The 20,305-nt window shown below is 40.0% G+C and overlaps 1 protein-coding gene across 1 annotated transcript; it reads left to right on the top strand.

Annotated features, from left to right (window-relative positions):
- Positions 1-1,049: 1,049 nt before the first annotated feature.
- Positions 1,050-19,133, top strand: kctd3 (potassium channel tetramerization domain containing 3). The gene is made up of 19 exons (XM_061745236.1): positions 1,050-1,426; positions 2,537-2,590; positions 4,146-4,191; positions 4,702-4,775; positions 4,871-4,929; positions 5,576-5,656; positions 6,682-6,828; positions 7,332-7,422; positions 7,816-8,006; positions 8,766-8,881; positions 9,641-9,728; positions 9,964-10,080; positions 10,227-10,397; positions 11,231-11,386; positions 12,268-12,364; positions 12,455-12,648; positions 12,723-12,861; positions 15,479-15,601; positions 18,072-19,133. The coding sequence occupies exons 1-19, from the start codon at positions 1,356-1,358 to the stop codon at positions 18,619-18,621; spliced, it is 2,565 nt and encodes an 854-aa protein (XP_061601220.1). The 5' UTR covers positions 1,050-1,355; the 3' UTR covers positions 18,622-19,133.
- The last annotated feature ends 1,172 nt before the right edge of the window (positions 19,134-20,305 follow it).

The raw sequence follows: 20,305 nt of genomic DNA, 5'->3' as shown, positions 1-20,305 counted from the left end.
ACACAGACGCATGTTTCTGTGCCCCGTCCTGCTCATATTTAGGAAAGTAAATTCGGTTTCCCATTTTTAGAGATGTTTACACGAAGTCTTCTCTTTTTGTGCAGAAATGTTTTCTCTGGTTACATCCATCCATCTGTCTGATTTGTTGATCCAAGTTTGCTCCCGTTGTCGCCCACAACCTCGCGAGAACTGCCACCCAGGCCACAGCAGGGGGCAGTTCTCGCGAGGCTAGTAACAAATCAGTTTTTAGTTTAACAATTATTATATTATAAAACGGGAAATTTACAGGAAAATACTAATACGGGGGAAAGAGGGGTGAAATACGGTAGTTTCCATCCAAAACGGGAGACTTGACAGTTGTCTCCTGTTGCTAAACTCCAAGCAAGATAGATCAATCACGTCAGTCTACACTTATGTAAAAAAAAATATACAAAAATTTTAAGTAGCACTTTCGTAAAATAAACAAAACATTTACACTTAATGGCAAGTGGATTTTACATCCATGTATAATTTTCGTGAATATATGAAGTTTACGGGTAATGTAATTAGGTACGGCGAAAACGGAAGTAGTCGGGGGAGAACTATCTTTGCTATGTGTCATCGCAGCGGATCCTTTGTTTGCGTTTGTTGCTGCAGTTATATTATTTGTTCTTACATATCTTACATTTAGTTATATGGAGTTAACAACAGTAACATGTATGTTGCAGTACCTAATAGTCCGTACTGTGGCTGTTAGAGGTGAAGGATGTTAGAAGAAAGACTGTAAACCAAGAGAAGACGTGTATGTTGGTTCAGTAAACACCACAAACTGAGTTTTATGTGTGGATAGTGAATTATTATTAATCTAAAATTAATTATTTTAGGAAGATACAACAGTTACGTAGCAGTTTAATAAAACATTACACTTAATGGTAAGTGGATTTTACACCCATGTATAATTTTCGTGAACATGAAGTTTACTGGTAATGTAATTAGTTACGGCGAAAACGGAAGTTGTCGGGGGAGAACTATCTTTGCTCCGTTATACACGCGTAGCCCTTTCCCGTTGCTAATATTGAGAGCAAGCTGCTGTTCAAAGATAACCATGCAAGGTGGAGATGCAAACAGCCTTGACGGAAAATAAAGTCGTTCAGAAACGGATTGCATTTTGAATTAAAAAAAGAAGACCCTTGCCTCGCTTCATCCATGATGCGGAAGCTTTACGTGTGCAGCGGGTTCTTGATGGACGGCGGGACGAGGGAGAGGCTGCGAGGCTGAGCTGCTCTGCAGAGTCTGGCCATCAGCTCACACCACATCCAGTAAAACACTCAACTTATCCTTTTCCTACAACAATCCTCCGGTCCATTTCTCCCACAATGGCCACAAATGGGAACAATCCACCGTCGGGGATGGGAGAGATCATCCAGCTGAACGTCGGTGGGACAAGGTAAAGCTTCCACTGGAGATCCAGACTCATGATTGTTAATGTTTTTACAAAATTGCAGCCCTTGTCTGCTCAAGTGTATCACAATACCTGCATGACTAAGCAACCTGAAGTGAAATAAGGACCAAGAAAGGACATGTATTCATCAGCACTTACTTCTATTACACGTATGAATTATTTAAATATTTAAACTGTACACTTTGTACCATTTTCTACAAAAGGACAATTTATCATCACATAGTAATCACGCCAGTCAGCGTGTGTTGGATATTCAATTATTCAGCCATGAGTGTGATGCAGTGATGCTGCTTTTACCATAAGATGGTACCTGTCATACAGGGGCGAAAATCCCGGGGGGGACAGGGGGGCCATGTCCCCCCCATTAGTAAAGCTGTCCCCCCCAGAATAATTTGAGACAGAATTAATAATTTTGGAACAATGCAGTAGTATTTATTAGTGATGCACCAAAATGAAAATTTGTGGCCGAAACCGAAACTAATAATAAACAGTAAAATCTCATTACAGTTAAAACAAGAGTCAACACCAGAAAAATAACTTGTTATTTGACAATTTTCACCTGTTTCAAGTAAATTTTCACTTGAAATAAGTAGAAAAACCTGCCAGTGGGACAAGATTTATCTTCTCATTACAAGCAAAAAAAATCTTGTTCCACTGGCAGATTTTTCTACTTATTTTAAGTGAAAATCTACTCGAAACAGGAGAAAATTGTTGTTTTTTTCCAGTGATGAGTCTTGTTTTAAGTGTAATGAAATTTTTTTTTACTAAAAATGAGACATTTTAACTAGAAATAAGACAAATATTCTTGTTAAGATTTTGGGTTTTTGCAGTGTACTATGTCAGATGTGCTGTATTATTGCCACCTTCCACCTAATACCATTGTTTTGTATTACTCTAAGAAAGGTATTCTGCCTGTTTGCGAGATAAAAAGATGAAAATGTCAAGAAGCTGTATTAAAGGCAGGCTAAAACTTTTATTCCTTGTCCCCCCCTGGATTTATTCTCTAAAATGTTACTGTTTATTGTCCCCCCCAACTATGAAACGGGATTTTCGCCCCTGCTGTCATAATGATGTTATTGTGACTTTGTCCTGTAGGTTCAGCACGTCCAGACAGACTCTGATGTGGATTCCAGACTCTTTCTTCTCAAGGTTGTTTAAATGTTGTCAGCACTTTCACCATCTTTAAAAGCACACACATGTCATATATCCTGTATAGCTCCTTAATGAAGCCATGCAACTGCAATGACTGTGTCCTTGCTTTTCCCTCTTTACTGCTGCATGCTCTACTGTCACTTATGTGATTTAATACCTTCCAGGCTGCGATGGGAAAACTTCTCTACAGGCAGAAGCTGCAGCACATTAGTCTTGTAGCGTGTGTGTTATTATAGCGCCTCTGAGAAAAGTTATCCCCTCGTATACAAGTTTTTGGAGTTGGGATGCAGTCATTGCAAAACATTGACGGAGAGGCTGTCAAATGTTTCTGGTTATTAGGAATGGGTGATATTTTACCGTTCACGATGAACCGTCAAAAATATTCCCCACGGTAAGAATTTGTCATCTCGCGATAAAAATGATAAATTGAGGAAATGAGCCAGAAAGAAAGAAAGAAAGAAATGAGCCTGAAAGAAGGAAAGAAAGAAAGAAAGAAAGAAAGAAAGAAAGAAAGAAAGAAAGAAAGAAAGAAAAAAAATGAGCCTGAAAGAAAGAAAGAAAGAAAGAAAGAAAGAAATGAGCCTGAAAGAAAGAAAGAAAGAAAGAAAGAAAGAAATGAGCCTGAAAGAAGGAAGGAAAGAAAGAAAGAAAGAAAGGAAGAAAGAAAGAAAGAAAGAAGCCTGAAAGAAAGAAAGAAAGAAAGAAATGAGCCTGAAAGAAAGAAAGAAAGAAAGAAAGAAAGAAAGAAAGAAAGAAATGAGCCTGAAAGAAAGAAAGAAAGAAAGAAAGAAAGAAAGAAATGAGCCTGAAAGAAAGAAAGAAAGAAATGAGCCTGAAAGAAAGAAAGAAAGAAAAAGAAAGAAAGAAAGAAAGAAAAAGTATATTTTTTTATCGTCATTTTTATCGTTATCGGGATAAATGCCAGAAATTATCGTGATACATTTTTTAGTCCATACCACCCATCCCTACTGGTTATCTTTTTAAAGTAGAATGTTAGCTATTTAAATGTTATTCCAAGCTTTCAGGGAGGCTCACGATGGAAGTGAGACAGCTGATGAAGGGTGTGTCAGATACCATGTTTGGATGATGATCAACACTAGACTGCTCTCAGTCTGACAACAGCTGACCAAGCGGTATTAATGGATGTCAGACTGGCTGCCAACGCACCTGTCTGCCTGCATGTCTGTCGGTCTCTCTGCTCCCAGCTCTCCTCAGATTACTGTCAGCACAAATGTTGTATTGTTTTCCTAATACTCAATCTTAAATCGGTATTAGGGGATGGATATTGAATTAAGCAACTGAGCAGAGTGTCTTGGTGTAGAAATTGTTGAACTGATGTCAAGTGCAACTAGAGAACTGCATCGGTTAACTGTGTGTGTGTGTGTGTGTGTGTGTGTGTGTGTGTGTGTGTGTGTGTGTGTGTGTGTGTGTGTGTGTGTGTGTGTGTGTGTGTGTGTGTGTGTGTGTGTGTGTGTGTGTGTGTGTGTGTGTGTGTGTGTGTGTGTGTGTGTGTGTGTGTGTGTGTGTGTGTGTGTGTGTGTGTGTTTTCCAGTTTACTGAGTGGAAGGATATCCACTCTTCGGGATGAAACTGGAGCTGTGAGTAGAGTTTGTACTTCTTATTCTGAAAGTAGGACAGTACAACCCGGCTGCATTTTCCATCTCCACAAAAAAAAAAAAAAAAAATCCCTTAAGGTTTCCAACAATTAGGACATGGTTATGTTGTAGGTTTAAGAGCTAATGGGAAGTGTAAGGTTAGGGTTAGACTATGACAGCACTCACTTTAATGTACCTTTCACAAAGCTGTACAGACTTGTGTACACCCACATTTAATAATTGATTATTTAATTTATTCTTATTTATTTTTTTGTAAGTGATATTGATGGAAAAATGTCAAATAATATAGATATATTTTAATAATCACAATTTTCAAATTAATAGATTATAATCTACAGATGGAATATTAAAACTGTGTGATTCAGAGTGTATCAGCGCTGAATCACCAGACTCACTGCAGGCAATAAGAGTTTTACTCAACACCAGGGTCATTTCTTTGTTTTATTGTTTTTTTCTAAGTAGATAATAAAGTCCTGAACTTTTCACTTTCAGATATTTATTGACCGAGATCCAACAGCCTTTGCACCAATTCTCAATTTCCTCCGAACCAAAGAACTGGACCTGCGGTAAGAAGTCCAAACCATTTTTAGAAAGTATCCCAGATGGTTCATTTTAATTTATTTACAAAATCTGTATGCTGTGTTTTTTTTATCCGCTGTAGAGGTGTCAACATCAGCGTCCTGCGACATGAAGCCGAGTTCTATGGGATTACTCCTTTAGGTTTGTTGGTGAATGAGTTTTAAGGTGGAAATGGAGTTAGCAGTGATGTTCAGAGCGCATATTAGTGATGCATATGAAGTAAAATTATAATTCTTCTACATATTATTGAGTGTGTTCTGGAAACAAAGCATTTTAGTTGCATGATTTTATTTTAAGCACAAGAGTTGAACATGTTTTTTTGACAGTATGAACCTCAACGGTGCAAAAGAGCTGCTTTCATTTAGGGCAATAGTGGTTTGAGCTTCAGCTCCAACTTGACTGAGCTCAAAGGCCGAAAGTTTCATGTTCTTGTTGCTTTACATCCTGTTTCTGTGTTTGTAACTTCCCTGCATTGTTTGCAGGCTTGAATAGGAAAGTTACCTTTGTGAAATTTGACCACCCTCTTATAATTATATCATTCATTAAATGTGATTCAGAAGAAAGAAATTACAATTAAAGTCACGGAGGATTGCGCCATCTCAAAGACGGGAACTGATCAGTCATGTGAGGCCTGCCTTTAACTTTGACAAATTCAGTAAAGCAAATACAACCTGAAGACGCAAAGATTTAAGTTTAGAATAAAACAAAAGGAAGAATAGTAATAAACAAGTAGTAACTTCATTTCTAAAAGTGTAATTGAGATAATTGTAGTATTTAACCTGTGCAGTGCGCCGTCTGCTGCTGTGCGAGGAACTGGACCGCTCATCATGTGGGAGTGTCCTGTTCCACGGTTACCTGCCGCCTCCAGGTAAGTTAACAGAGCAAAACACTAAGGGCCTGATTTACTAAAGGTTTGCGTGCGTAAAAACGTGTGCAAACTTGACATCACCCGCAAACCAAAGTGCCAGCTGATCTACTAACAGCGTGCAAAGACGACTGCGTCTCTCAAATGAGCAAAATAGCACACGCTGTTCATTTAGTACTTTTGCCCTGATGAATAATCAATATGGGGCGTACCCGCCAGAAAGCACTAAATACTGGGAGGGGAAAATGCAAATATGTCCATTTACCACACGCAATGAGATTTACCAAGCCTAAAAGTTATTGCGGGGATTGTGATTGCGTCTGTATTTAATACGTTCGAAAGGAAGGTGCTAATCTGCCCAGCATTACGCACCGATGGCTGCTGTTATTGTGGCAAGGAGGCGACATCGCCAAAATCAAAGAATACGCAGAGAGAGAGTCTTTATTCTGCTACATGCTATTTTAAAAATGGTTGCACAAGTTTTATTAAAGGCCACTTTTTCTTTAGTTCTTTGCCTTATATCGTGCCACCTTCTTTTAACCTCATCTGCCGTTCTTTTTGTCTTACCAACTGCATTTATTCTATCGCAGATTTTCTCCCATATTGCGTTTCTTTTGGTAATGTTTAAATTTCTTTGCTGTAGTTCATGAATGTGTTTATTTGCCTCTTCCACTAATATCTCTAACTCCAACTCGTCAAATTGCATTTTGCGCTTGCGACTATCCTGCTTTCCATCCAGACTCTCCATGGCGCAAACCGTAAGACACGCAACACCTCATTTAAATACTGCGGTTTGCGCCTTTTATCAATTGCGCACGCATTCTTAGTTGATCACCCGCAAAACACACAACAACAGCACGTGCAAACGTTTTCAGTGCACACGTAATTTAGTACTCTTTATTTAGGATCTTAGTAAATCAGGCCATAAATGAACTGAGGCTTCCCTATAAAAGATAAAAGGAGCTGCTGCCTTTATGTCAGAGCACAAATCCGTGCAGATTTCTGTTAATGAATCATTGTCTTGACAGCCGTCCCTGCACGCAAGCCCGGACCTCCGTCAGCTGCCCCTGATGAGCGCTCGGGTCCAAGTGGAGCAGAGGGCTTCACCCGCGTGGGCCCGCTTCCTCACCCGTCCTTCTCTGGCCCACTTGGCACAGACGACGCCCACAAACTGGGTAAGAAGCTGGGGTTGAGGTTCAAGTTTCATTTTAGGATAAGAAGCAAAGCAGCTGATGGGATGTAGTTTAACAGGACAACTCTTCACCGTGTAAAGAGATCTACATCCACCTAAACCGCTAACGCTCCGCCTGCCGCCACAGACCGTGAATTCGAAACGTGAAGACTAAATCAGTCAGTTTGTCCGTGTTCACACACGTGCCACATGCACGCCACGAAGAGAATATAGCAATATGAATGTGAATCATGCAGCGAGTTTGAGCCGACATTTTGTTGGGTTCAGGTTCCCATCGGCAAAATTCCTGCTGACGAGGATATCAGTAGGGAAGTGAAAAAAACCCAACAAAACAAAACAAAAAACCCCCCACAGGGTTGAAGCCGGTTACATCTTTTTTATTTTTTTTATTTTCAGTCACACAGAAAATCTAAAATCTATAAGGTGCAGATCCATCAGGGAATCCTGAAAGAAGAGTGTTAATGTGAACTTTGTTTGTGTGTGTAGTTCCCACGGTTGACCCAAGGAAGGTGTTGATTATAACGGGACATCACAACTGGATTGTGGCAGCTTATGCACACTTTGTCATCTGCTACAGGTAACTTTCATACATTCCTCAGATAGCTCCAGTTCATAGGAGTGACATATTCATTCATAACTACAATTATAATACATTTAAATTGTTTTTTTTTTGCCTCTCACTAACTGGACCAGTTAGTTTTGTCAACTTTTTTCGATTTTATTTAAATGAAAATGAACTGATAAGTACTGGACAATCTATTAAAATCAGTTCCACTTCATAGGCAAGTAAGTAAAATGTATACATGCTATTATGCGTGGATATCTAAATATTAAACAAATCGGAGACGAGCTCAGGACCAATTTGCAGCAATGTTATGTTCTGATTATTCAACGTTGAAACATTGTTGATCCTGTTTCATATAAATACTTGAAAGATGGAAACAACACTTTTTATGTCCATTACCTACAGAATAAAGGAATCGTCTGGGTGGCAGCAGGTGTTCTCATCTCCCTACCTTGACTGGAGCATTGAACGTATTGCAGTTAATGCGAAGGTGGTGGGGGGTCCGCACGGAGACAAAGACAAGATGGTGGCTGCCGCTTCTGAAAGCAGCATCATCCTCTGGAGCATCCAGGACGGGGGCAGTGGGAACGAAATAGGTGAGTTTACTGCGTTAGAGTCCCGGAAAAATATCTGAAATGTAACAAATACTCTCCTGCAGTATATTACCAAGACTGTCAACTAGGGCTGGGCATATGGACCAAAAGTCATATCTCGATATTTTCTAGCTGAATGGCGATACTCGATATATATCGATATTTTTTCTGTGCTATAATTGGGGTTTCCCCCAAAGCATTATAGCATAGCATCTCTGTTAGCTTCATTTTTTTCTGAGGCAAACCCTTAAAAAAACAGTCAGTTTTAATACAAAGCCTCGTGCCAAATGTCACACAGGTTCCTTTATTAACAGAGGTCTGCACAATATCAAAATGTATAAAACAAATTAAATAAACCTGCATATATAGAATAAAAATGCTTCTTGAATAAAATAAAACAAATATCCCTTTCCTGCATAACAATTACATTAAAATACACTGTACAATTAATACAATGTAGACAATAACAGGCAGACTTTTCCACTGAGGTTGACAGTTGTGCAAATAACAAAACATTTGTGCAAATCTCAAATAAAACATTCAAGTCAATTTGTCACAAAATAAGCTATATCAAAATCATAATTTTTTTTAAAAATCAATATAAACGATATTGTCTCGTACCATATCGCGTTTGAAAATATATCGATATATATTAAAATCTCGATATATCGCCCAGCCCTACACCTGAATGTATTAAATATATTCCTAGACTGTTACAAGTACTGCACATGATCCCCGTCGTCTCTCCTCTCTCCGCCTCAGGCGTGTTCAGTCTCGGCGTACCTGTCGACGACCTCTTCTTCATCGGGAACCAGCTGGTTGCTACGAGCCACACAGGGAAGGTCGGGGTGTGGAATGCTGTCACACAACACTGGCAGGTAAGACGTGTCTGTGTGGGGCTAAGACGCAGTGAGGTGGAGGAAGTGCTTGTGATTCCGATTGTTTTAGGTTGTCAACGATAAGAATGAGCAGTTTAGAGGTAATTGCCCTCAGTACGTTGTTTTGAAAGCTAGGGCTGGGTATCGATTCAAATGTCAAGAATCGATTCGATTCCGATTCTTAAGATTCAGAATCGATTATCACGATTTGATCCGATCCGATTCGATATTGATTTGGCTTAGTGTTATTTAAAATGTTTTTTGAGCTGTTGCCTGAATTATATGACTGTAAAATAACTAGTGAAATAATAATTTCACAATAATTATTGTGAACTAACTAAGAAATAAATAACTCAAACAGGCCTTTCAATATCCATTTAAAGTGCAAAAAAAGAAAGAAATTGCAACAGTTCATGCAGTAAACAAATCATTTTAGCTTATCTAATTTATTCTGTCACACATTTTGCCATGAAGCACCTGGCATTTTTCAGAAGTGTCATGACAAACTGTGTGTCCGACTACTGGGATTAAAGTTTACCGGGCGAAAATGTGATAATGAATAAAAAAAAATCGATCTTTAGATATAAGAATCGATTTTTAGGAATTAATATGAGAATCGATTTAGAATCGGAAAATCGATTTTTTCAACACAGGCCTATTGAAAGCTTATATTTGCAAATGATAGTCTGTGTTTGGTTGCTACCGAGAGATGAAAACACAGAACTGATTGAGTTTTTTGTTTTTTTTCATGTGTATCAGGTCCAAGATGTGGTTCCCATCACCAGCTGTGACACAGCAGGGTCGTTCCTACTACTGGGCTGCAACAACGGCTCTATCTATTACATCGGTACACACTCGCGCACACGCCGTGTTTGTTTCTTTATTTATTTATGTGCATAAATGTACATAGTTAACCTGATTTTTATTCGTCATTCAGTTTCTTGGGTTGAACTGTCGTCCCTGTAACAGATCAATGATGACGCAACAACTCATAGCAAATCAGTGACAGAATCTTTCTGTTTAATCTCTGGTTATTGCTTCTCAATCGCTTACAAAAGAAGATTCCTTCCTCTTCTTCACAGACATGCAGAAGTTCCCTCTGAGGATGAAGGACAACGATCTGTTAGTGACTGAGCTTTATCACGACCCTTCAAACGATGCCATCACAGCGCTGTCCGTCTACCTGACGCCTAAAACCAGTGAGTAGAGAAGAAAGGAAGTGTTATTCCTGGTGGACGTGCTCCTGCTACCTCCCTCTGTTGTCATGTCAGCTCACTTCCTGACAGTTCTGAATGTGAAATCACTTTCTGACTTGTGTCTCCCCCGTGGCTGCTCCTGCTCGGAGGTGTGAGCGGGAACTGGATAGAGATCGCCTACGGGACCAGCAGCGGCGCGGTGAGGGTTATCGTGCAACACCCGGAGACTGTGGGGTCAGGTCCTCAGCTCTTCCAGACCTTCACCGTGCACCGGAGCCCCGTGACAAAGATCATGCTGTCTGAGAAACACCTGGTCTCAGGTGAGGAAGGTGTAGCAGCGAGGGTGATAACGCCCACCCCACCCCGGTGAAACAAGTCATCATCTCTTCCTCACCTCTGTTAGGGATGGGCGGTATGGACTAAAAAATTTATCACGATAATTTCTGGCATTTATCCCGATAACGATAAAAATGACAATAAAAAAAATACCAATTCAACTCCACCTTTGTAACTATAAATCTATCCCCACATTCAGTCTTTGGACCCCCAAAACACTGCTCTAAAAGAATACTAAATGTTACTAAACTACACCAATTAAATTGAATTAATAAAAAACAATTAAATGAGTTACACCTGTACTGCCAAACTGTAATGACTCAGATCCGCCATGTTTGTTACACAAACACGTATCAACGGGAATCTATTCTTTCTTTCTTTCTTTCTTTCTTTCTTTCTTTCTTTCTTTCTTTCTTTCTTTCTTTCTTTCTTTCTTTCTTTCTTTCTTTCTTTCTTTCTTTCTTTCTTTCTTTCTTTCTTTCTTTCTTTCTTTCTTTCTTTCTTTCTTTCTTTCTTTCTTTCTTTCTTTCTTTCTTTCTTTCTTTCTTTCTTTCTTTCTTTCTTTCTTTCTTTCTTTCTTTCTTTCTTTCTTTCTTTCGTGGATTTAACGTAGAACCATAAATCCGGCTTTACAGAAAAACGTCATCAAGGGGAATTTATCGTTTTTACCGCAAGATGACAAATTGTTACCATGGGGGATTTTTTTGACGGTATATCGTGAACGGTAAAATATCACCCATTCCTAACCTCTGTTCTCTCTCACAAATCCGTCCCCATTTTTTATTCATTTGTTTTTGTGTTTTTGTGTGTGTGTCAGTGTGTGCGGACAACAACCACGTCCGGACGTGGACAGTGACGCGGTTCAGAGGGATGATTTCCACGCAGCCGGGGTCCACGCCGCTGGCTTCCTTTAAGATACTGTCGCTGGAGGAGACGGAGAGCCACGGCAGCTACTGCTCTGGGAACGATATAGGTGAGGGGGACGAGAAGTTCAGGCTGAAAACAACACACACATGAAGATTTATGTGACCGTCACTTTGGACTATTCTGCTCAAGAACCTAAAACACGTTCACCAAGGTGAGAGCTGAGGAGAGGAGTTTACCTCAAGTTAACTTCCTGAACTGAGGTCTTGAAGCGGATTCTAGATAAAAGAAGAACTCACTGTTTTTTGAAGTAGATCAGAATGTCTTCATTTTTCATTGTATTCTTTATTTCATTCAAAAAACAAAACAATTCAATACAAATACAAATGTTCCTAACTTGTGAATGAAAAGGGAGCAGAAAGAAGAAGAATCTTATCTGATCTAACCCTTTCACAAATAACATAAATTAAAAATAATAATAATCAAAAAACAACAACTAAGTGAATAAAAAAAAAAAAAAAAAATTAAATTAAAATAACATTAAAATAAAATTACCGCCCCAAACTCAACTAACATTTTTCATTATATTTCTTTAACATACAGGCTTTAATTGTTCTTTTGAATGTAATGTTTGATTTGGATTCTTTGTTTTCTTTATTCAGATTGTTCCATAAACTGATTCCTTTCACAGAAACACAACGTTCCATCAATTTTGTCCTGCATCTTGATTTTTTAAAAATCTCTGTTCCTTTTAAGTCATACTTGCTTTCTCTTTTTTCAAATCTTTTCTGAATGTTGATTGGTAATGTTTTTTTATGAGCTTTAAACATAATTTGCAGAATACTATAGTCTACTAGTTCATGAAATGTCAACAAATTTAACTGAAGGAATAATGGATTTGTTGGATCTCTATATCGTTTTCTACTGATTATCCTGTCGTTACTTCAAAGTGTGAAAAAGGACATTGTCTTGTGTGTTTTCTGCTCTCAGGTCCATTTGGGGAGAGAGATGATCAACAGGTCTTCATCCAGAAGGTCATCCCCATCACCAACAAACTGTTCGTGAGGCTCTCTTCAACTGGGAGAAGGTACAGCGTCTTAATGCTCTTCTCTCTGTTCCTTTCCACCAACGTTTTGTGTGCATGCTTCCACTTTTTTCCCCTGACTTTGCGTTCCAGGATCTGCGAGGTGCAGTCCGTGGACGGGACCACCATCACGTGCTTCATGGTGAGGGAGTGCGAGGGTTCCAGTCGAATGGGATCCCGCCCGCGCCGGTACCTGTTCACCGGGCACGGCAACGGGGGCATCCAGATGTGGGACCTGACCACCGCCATGGACACGGCGAACAAAGGAGAGGAGAGGAAGAAAGAGGGTGAGGCAGGGGGAACAGATGTGTCTCTTCCTGGAATCCTGGAGCTTGTTGTGAGCTGCTCTTGCGTGTGATAGATGTAGGCGGGCCGTCGGAGGAGGAGCTGCTGCAGCTGCTGGACCAGTGCGACCTGAGTACGTCCCGCTGTGCCACGCCGAGCATCAGCCCCGCCCCGTCTGTGCTGCAGCACACTCGCCTCCGGGAGTCCTGCTCCAGGTTAGAAAGCCCGGCCAGCGCCGCACAACCCACGCCGTATAGTCTAATACATACCTGTCAAGTTTTGGATTTAAAAATACGGGAACTTTCCCACCAGCGCAACTGAGGTCCATTATTACATTTGAAAACAGATTTAGGAGAAATCCAAAATAACTACCTGTCAACCACTTACAAACTACAATTATGTGCTCAGAATCTGATAGGCCGACCTTTATTGACACTGAAATGCTGTGGACATTCCTATGTATGTAATTCCTATAATATAACCTAAATGAAAACACAAAGGGGAATTAAAGCACTTTTTTTTCAGTTAATATTAGGGGTGTAACAATATATCGTGCCACGAAATTTCGCGATACAAAAACGTAACAATACGTGTCGTAGAGGTGACAAAGTGTATCGCGATATTGGGTTATTAATATTAATCTATTGTGTTGACTAGTAACGCGCATCCGACCGCGAACGCATCTCCACCCGCGGACCAAAATCTTCCTCCGCTCAGAAGAAACTAGTCCCGTTTTGTGGTCCCGTTTTGAGCTCTGAACTTTTACTAATGTAAGGCTGGTGTAGAGTTAAGCCTTACCTTATGAAATTAAACCTTTTTTGGGTCGTGAGTGGGATAAACACGCAGGCAACTTCTGCTGAGCTCCAGTGTACCTTAATGTCCGTTCAACAGCGTAGGATTTTAGAACATCAACACAGCACCTAGTGCCGTACTGTGGCGTATCACTCCGCCCAATCTAAAACAGACTAATCACTACAGATAAACTGACTAGTTTAATTATAGTCCCTGATTTACATCCGAATATAAAGAATATATTTATAAAATAATGAACCCTGAATTACCAAAATAAACTTCTTAACAAAAATAAATCTCCTCTTACACTTATAAGGTGAGCTTGAATCAATCTTTTTTATGATGTAAAATTGTATTATTTATTTACTTTTATTTATTTATTTAATTTTAGTTGTTAAATTAGAAAGAAAAAAGTCAAATCATACATGAGAGAAACTATTCAGTTTGTGTCAAAATATTTTTACTTGTATGAAACTGAAGATGCATAATGCAAACCTGACATTTACTTTTAGTTCAGTTTGTGGAAAATGGTTGGCCTGGCTTTCTCTTTAAAACTTAAACAGTTATAAAGCATTATAAACTGTAACAATAGAGCAAACACACAGCATTATTTTGTATTTTGTGTCTTTCAAATAAAAGACAATTTTTTCCAGTCATATGTTTCTCATTCAAGGTTGTTAAAAAAATACTGCTATAATATCGTATCGTTATCCTGACCTCAATATCGTGTATCGTACCGTATCATGAGATTAGTGTATCGTTACACCCCTAGTTAATATACACATTGATTGTCTTCAAGTGAAACATTTACATTTTCTTTTAATTGGTCATTTTCACTCATGTGGCTCTCTGGTATTCACTGACTGATGACACAGACGCATATTTCTGTGCCCCGTCCTGCTCATCTTTGGGAAAGTAAATTCGGTTTCCCATTTTTAGAGATATTTACATGAAGTCTTCGCTTTTTGTGCAGAAATGTTTTCTCTCTCGTTACATCCATTCATCTCTGATTTGTTGTTCCGAGTTTGTTCCTGTCGTCGCTTCTAACCTCGTGAGAACTGCCACCCCGGCCACAGCAGGGGGCAGTTCTCGGGAGGTTAGTGGCAATTCAGTTTACAGTTAAAAAATTATTATATTATAAAACGGGAAATTTGGCGGAAAATACTAATACGGGGGAAAGAGGGGTGAAATACGGTAGTTTCCCGGCCTAAACGGGAGACTTGACAGGTATGGTCTAATAAGGTGCATCACCTAGGTACTAACTATTTTTGTTTTTAATAGTTAAACCTGAGTCGATTTATTAATGCTCAGGCTATAAATTCCTTCAGATTTCTTACTTTTTAGAAATTCAATTTCAAAGTGAACCTAGAAAAGAGACCAAATCCTTCCGACAGTTTTAGAGGAAGTCTCTGGTTTTCCGTCATCTGAACCTAAATGGAGATTATAGAGACCTTGATTAGCTCATATTAAATGACCAGTAATGACCGTAGCTTAATTTGTTTCCATTATTGAAAGTTGTAGATAGGAATTGGTCTGATAAGCATTCATAATTAAATCTTGAAGTAATTTGATCAGATTTTTGCCTCAACACACCAACGTAGTGACAACACTGAGCATTTTGATGCTACTTTACCCTTTTTCTTTATAACTTTTGGCCATCAGCTGGTTCTAGCAGATAGTGGAGGAAACCTGCCTCAATTATTGCATCTATGTTCAATTTAACATAACATAACATAACAACAACTTTTATCAACATTGTTTTTGGTAAAAGTAGAAAATCTACGACTAAGCTATTTGATTGTCTGGCTCTCATGTTTGATTGATTGATTGACAGCTCATTCATGTTGCCGAGCTGCCCAGTAAATAAATTGTGACTTGCTCTGCGAGTCCTGCAAACACAGCCCTGGAACTGGAAGTCCGTGTTTGTGAGGCCAAGTTGAGGTGTTGTGTTTGCAAGCAGTCTCGCCATCGTTTAAGAAAGCAAATACACTTGGGGCTGAATCCCAGAGAGCCTCCTCTTATCCGTCTCCTGTCAAACAGTCTGCAGCTGCAGGCCCCGGAGCCCATTCCTGAGAGCCAGGCCACCTACGGAGCCGTGCGGCCCTACAGGGAGAGCCCCCTGCTGGCGCGCGCACGTCGGACCGAGTCCTTCCACAGCTACAGGTAAAGTCCTGATGAGAAGTTTCACATACTGCACTTACCTACGCAGGTAGTTTTAAATTGTATTATAAAAATGCTTCTTTTTTGTGTTTGACTGTGAAAACAAATAGAAACAGGGAATGAAGATGTTGGAGTTATTTGTCACTTTTGCATTATTTAATCAGTTATTATGTAGTTAGTTTTTGTGGTTTAGTTTTGGGAACACACCGTTAGTTTGTTTATGATATTTAGTATTGATTAAGTTTATTTTGGTACCATGCTTTTATTTAGAAGGTACTGGGTAGCTTGAGCACCGGGTGAGTTGACACATAGGCAGTACTGGAGTTGAGGGGGGATGAGGGGGGATGGCATCCCCCCTGAAATAAAAACAGTCAAAATCATCCCCCCTGTAAAACTGCCATCCCCCCTTTCCATCCCTTATGTCATTTCATCAATGAATGTGGTTTTACTGCTATTTCAACATTTAGAGTCATCACCAGAAAAATAACTTATTTGACAATTTTCACCTGTTTCAAGTAAATTTTCACTTGAAATAAGTAGGAAAATCTGCCAGTGGGACAAGATTTATCTTCTCATTACAAGCAAAAAAATCTTGTTCTACTGGAAGATTTTTCTACTTATTTCAAGTGAAAATCTACTTGAAACAGGTGAAAATTGTTGTTTTTTCCAGTGATGAGTCTTGTTTTAAGTGTAATGAGTTTTTTTACTAAAATGAGACATTTTAACTAGAAATAAGACAAATATTCTTGTTAAGATTTTGAGTTTTTGCAGTGATCCATTTTACTTATCCTGTGAAGGACAGAGTCATATTGATAAGTTCAGAAAACAGTTTTTTATTGTTGTGTTTTGATGTATTTGATGTAAGCCCAGTGGATATTTAAAGCTTACAGAAGGCTGCATTTAACTGCTGCTATGTCATTCCTGCAGTATTTCTGCAGGTGTTTTGGTCAGTGCTATTATTTTTAATATATTTTATTATTTGTAATCAGCACAAATTATCTGTCCCCATATGATAAAATCCACCATCCCCCCTGATTTTTTTTTTACAACTCGAGTACTGCACATAGGGGTTGGCAGACACAGGTGAGGCGGTTCACCTGGGAGGGCAGGCGGTTTTTTACGAGGGCAAAGAGCCATTGATCTTTGTTTGATCGTTTGCCAATGGAATAAACCTCAAGAAACGTTATTTTTTGCCTGGATAATGGACTCTGTTTATCCTGCGTAAATTCACTCCCTAGGTGTCGCAGTAGCCGCTTGATTTGATTCAGTTTATTATAGTTTGATACTTTTGAGTTTTTTAATAATTCACCTGCAGGACAAATAGCCACTACAGAAGATCTTTCTCAAACGAACAAATGCATGTGGCGGAGCCAGAAATCTCAAGTACAGTATCTGACACAAATCAAACTAAAGCTAAGAGCATTGCTGCATCTTGGAGAGTATCAGTTTTCAAGAACTTGACTGTTTTTGTAAAGCTTCTTGTGCTGCAGCAGCAGAGGCAGAACTGACCTGCTGTGTGCTCGGTCAATGAAGGGCTTGTTGGGCTGACGGAGCGGGAGGAGGCGGCGCAGGCGCCACAAGCAGCCGGCTGTGAAGCAGCCTCCACTCGCCTTCCTGAATAATAATAATGCTCTCTGGGTGCCAGCTGAGAAAAGCTCGGTTGTCTGTCCTGTAACTCAGTGGTCCCCAACCCCTGCGCCGCGGTCCGGTACCGGGCCGTGGGTCATTTGGTACCGGGCCGCACAGAAAGAGAAAAATAATTTCTGTAGCATCCCCTGATGATGGATGACTCTCAAACTGATGGTTCACAATGTTCTTATTCCTTGGATGTACAATAAATACACTGCAAACACACTGTAAGAGCTATAAAGGAATAAAATAAAATAGTTAGTCTTTCTACATTCATATAAGTTTAATTTAACTTAAATACAGACCGACGCAGCTGCTGCTCGGTAATAACAGCTACAGCCTGATTTATGGTTCCGTGTTACACCTACTATAAAAACATAAAAACACATTTATAGAAATACTCATATTAAAAGGTAATTTACAATTTACATTATTTTATTTTATTTTTTCGAAAATAATGTTTTATTATTATTATTTATTATTACTATAGAGAAAATACAACAGTTTTTAATGCCGATCTTGTCATTTTATTTTGTTTTTATCAACTACACCTTTAAATGGGGGTAGGACTAAATAAGTTACACTTCTTCCTACTCCTTTTTTGGCACATGTAAATTAAGATAGAAAGTTTTAAAGGATGAAATTCTTTGTTTTGTTGTTTTGTTTTCTTAAACTTCTCATGAAGTGTTATTTTTTATTTTTTTTCACATGTACAAAAATAAAATAAATCAAATCAAATCAAAAAGATTGGGCCGTGAAAATATTGTCAGACATTAAACCGGTCCGCGGTACAGAAAAGGTTGGGGACCACTGCTGTAACTGAACCTCTTCTATCTTTCAACAGAGACTTCCAGAACTTCAGCCTGAGTCGGGGGGCTCTGGACGGCACAGGCCCGGCGTTCGGCCACGGCCCCCCCCAGAGCCTGGACGCCCGCCGCTCGCTCTGTGACTTTGGGCCTGAGGACGGGGACAGGAGGGCCTCGGTCATGGAGCTGTGGGCCTCCCGCACCGCCAGCTCGAGCTCCGTCACTGTCGGGAGCAGCTCGGGGACCAAAGTGGAGAGCGCTCAAGAAACGCCGCGGCAACCGCCGGACAGCCCGATTCCAGGAGGCGACGTTAGACGGAAGGTGCAACCTCCGCCGGAGGAAGGGGAGGGAGACTCGGCGAAGGCCGACGGAGGTGCGAGGAAGAGGGGGGTACTGGACGGAGGCTTTCTGGGGAAGAAGAAAGCTCCCCCGGTTCCACTCCTGTCCTCCGTTCCCTCCGGGTCTGACGGTGGGGGCAGCGACTCGTCTGCAAACGCATCGCCTTCCCCGACCAAAGTGGCTGCTTCCACCTCGCCGCGGCACAGGAAGCCGACGCCCGAGTCGTCCAGCCAGGACAGCAGCCTGTGACAGTCCTGGTGACGTCTCCTCTACGTGAAGTCCGAGTCGCCTTCCTCTTCCTCCCCCCGGTTTGGTTTGGCTTCTTTCTTTGCTCTGGAACCCCCGAAACCAGGAGCTCTACCACGTTTACCGATTCCAACATGAAGAAGTGATTGCAATGCCCCGACACTAACAGCGCGACATCTCAAGGAATTAATCAGTCGATTTATTTTTAAACGTTTTACTTCCGTCGAACCTGATGGGTGTAACTGGAGCTCCTTTCATCTCAGTCTGCTTTCGGTGTTCGTTTTAGGTCATCTTAACAGATCGTTGATGTCGTATGCACTTTTTTAAGTTTCAACCTAAGAATCATTAGCTTGCTTGTTCGTGAAGAACGACTGAATTCATTTGCTCTTCTTGTGTTGACATCAGTCACTCAGCATCCTCAAGAACACACGGTAACCATGGGAACAGACAGGACTCTGGTTAGGTACCAAAAAACACTAGGTCACAGGTTAGTTCACATATACAAAGAATTAAAGACTCAAAGCTTTCTTTTAAATCCATAAGCTGGTAGAAACAATGTTGTTAAAACTATTTTGGCCAACATCCAGATTTAAATAGAACTTGCCTTTAAAAATGTCTTGACGTTGAAAAATTCTATTACCAAAAAGGATTTTATTTTAAATACTTGTTTAGATCTATGAATAATCAAAAAATACTTAAAGATAAACAAAAAATATATAAAATAAATCATGAAAAACAGATATTTAAGAAAAGCCCACTTGGTACCAACCAAATGACCTAACATATCTCTGAGTACAACTTCCATTCAGATTATCCTGTATTTATACAGATTATTAGTGTTTTTGTTGTTTTGCTTTTTTAATTTTGACTTACCTTAAATGCCTTACGTTAGACAGAATATCGTCAGCTATGGAATAATTCACTGCAGACAGAAAAGTGATGGTTATTGTTGTTAAAGCTATGACGCTAAAAGCCAACTACTGGCTGCGCTGCAGACCTCGGCAGGCGGAGAAACAGTCGCTGTTGTGCAAAGACCGATGATGCCATGAATGATGGAGGACTGACGACTTCAGCTGAACTCTGACCCCTCATTCCCGTCCAGTTACATTATTATGTACTACTTTAAATGTACTTTATCGCCTCCTTAATCCTCCAGAAGTGCAGGAATTGTAAAGTGCAAGCTTGTCGTACTACAGCACGACAGTTCTGTGCATTTTATGGCATAATTTATGTCATGTAAATCTGAGAGACGACATTTACGGGAACAATAACAGTGACAGCAAATCAGTGATCGATACTTTAAAGTTTTCATTATCAGACTAGAGAAAAATAACTTCATGCTGTGCTGGTTTGATATTAATCTTTCAGAAGAGCTGGCAGTGGTCCACGTTCCCCGTCCTAGAGGTGCCTGTGAAAGTTCACACTAATTACACATTTTAGTTTCATTTTTCAGTATCACTTCATTCACTTTAATACTTAAGGACCTACATGTATGCAGCATCACCTTGCTCCCTTGAAACGGCTTTTAAAACGGTTTTGCGCTGGGTGGCTGTTGCAGTGCCTTATTAAACTGTTTGCTTGTTTGTCTTAACTGAGAAGTCACGTGACCAAAGACCTGTGAAGACGGAGATCATTGTGGAGTCGCATCCCGGACCTGCTCCCTCTGGATTTGACTAGAACTGTGCTT

Source organism: Cololabis saira, chromosome 2, assembly GCF_033807715.1.
Source record: "Cololabis saira isolate AMF1-May2022 chromosome 2, fColSai1.1, whole genome shotgun sequence".
Lineage (NCBI taxonomy): Eukaryota > Metazoa > Chordata > Actinopteri > Beloniformes > Belonidae > Cololabis > Cololabis saira.
This window is presented reverse-complemented; position numbering and strand designations above follow the sequence as displayed.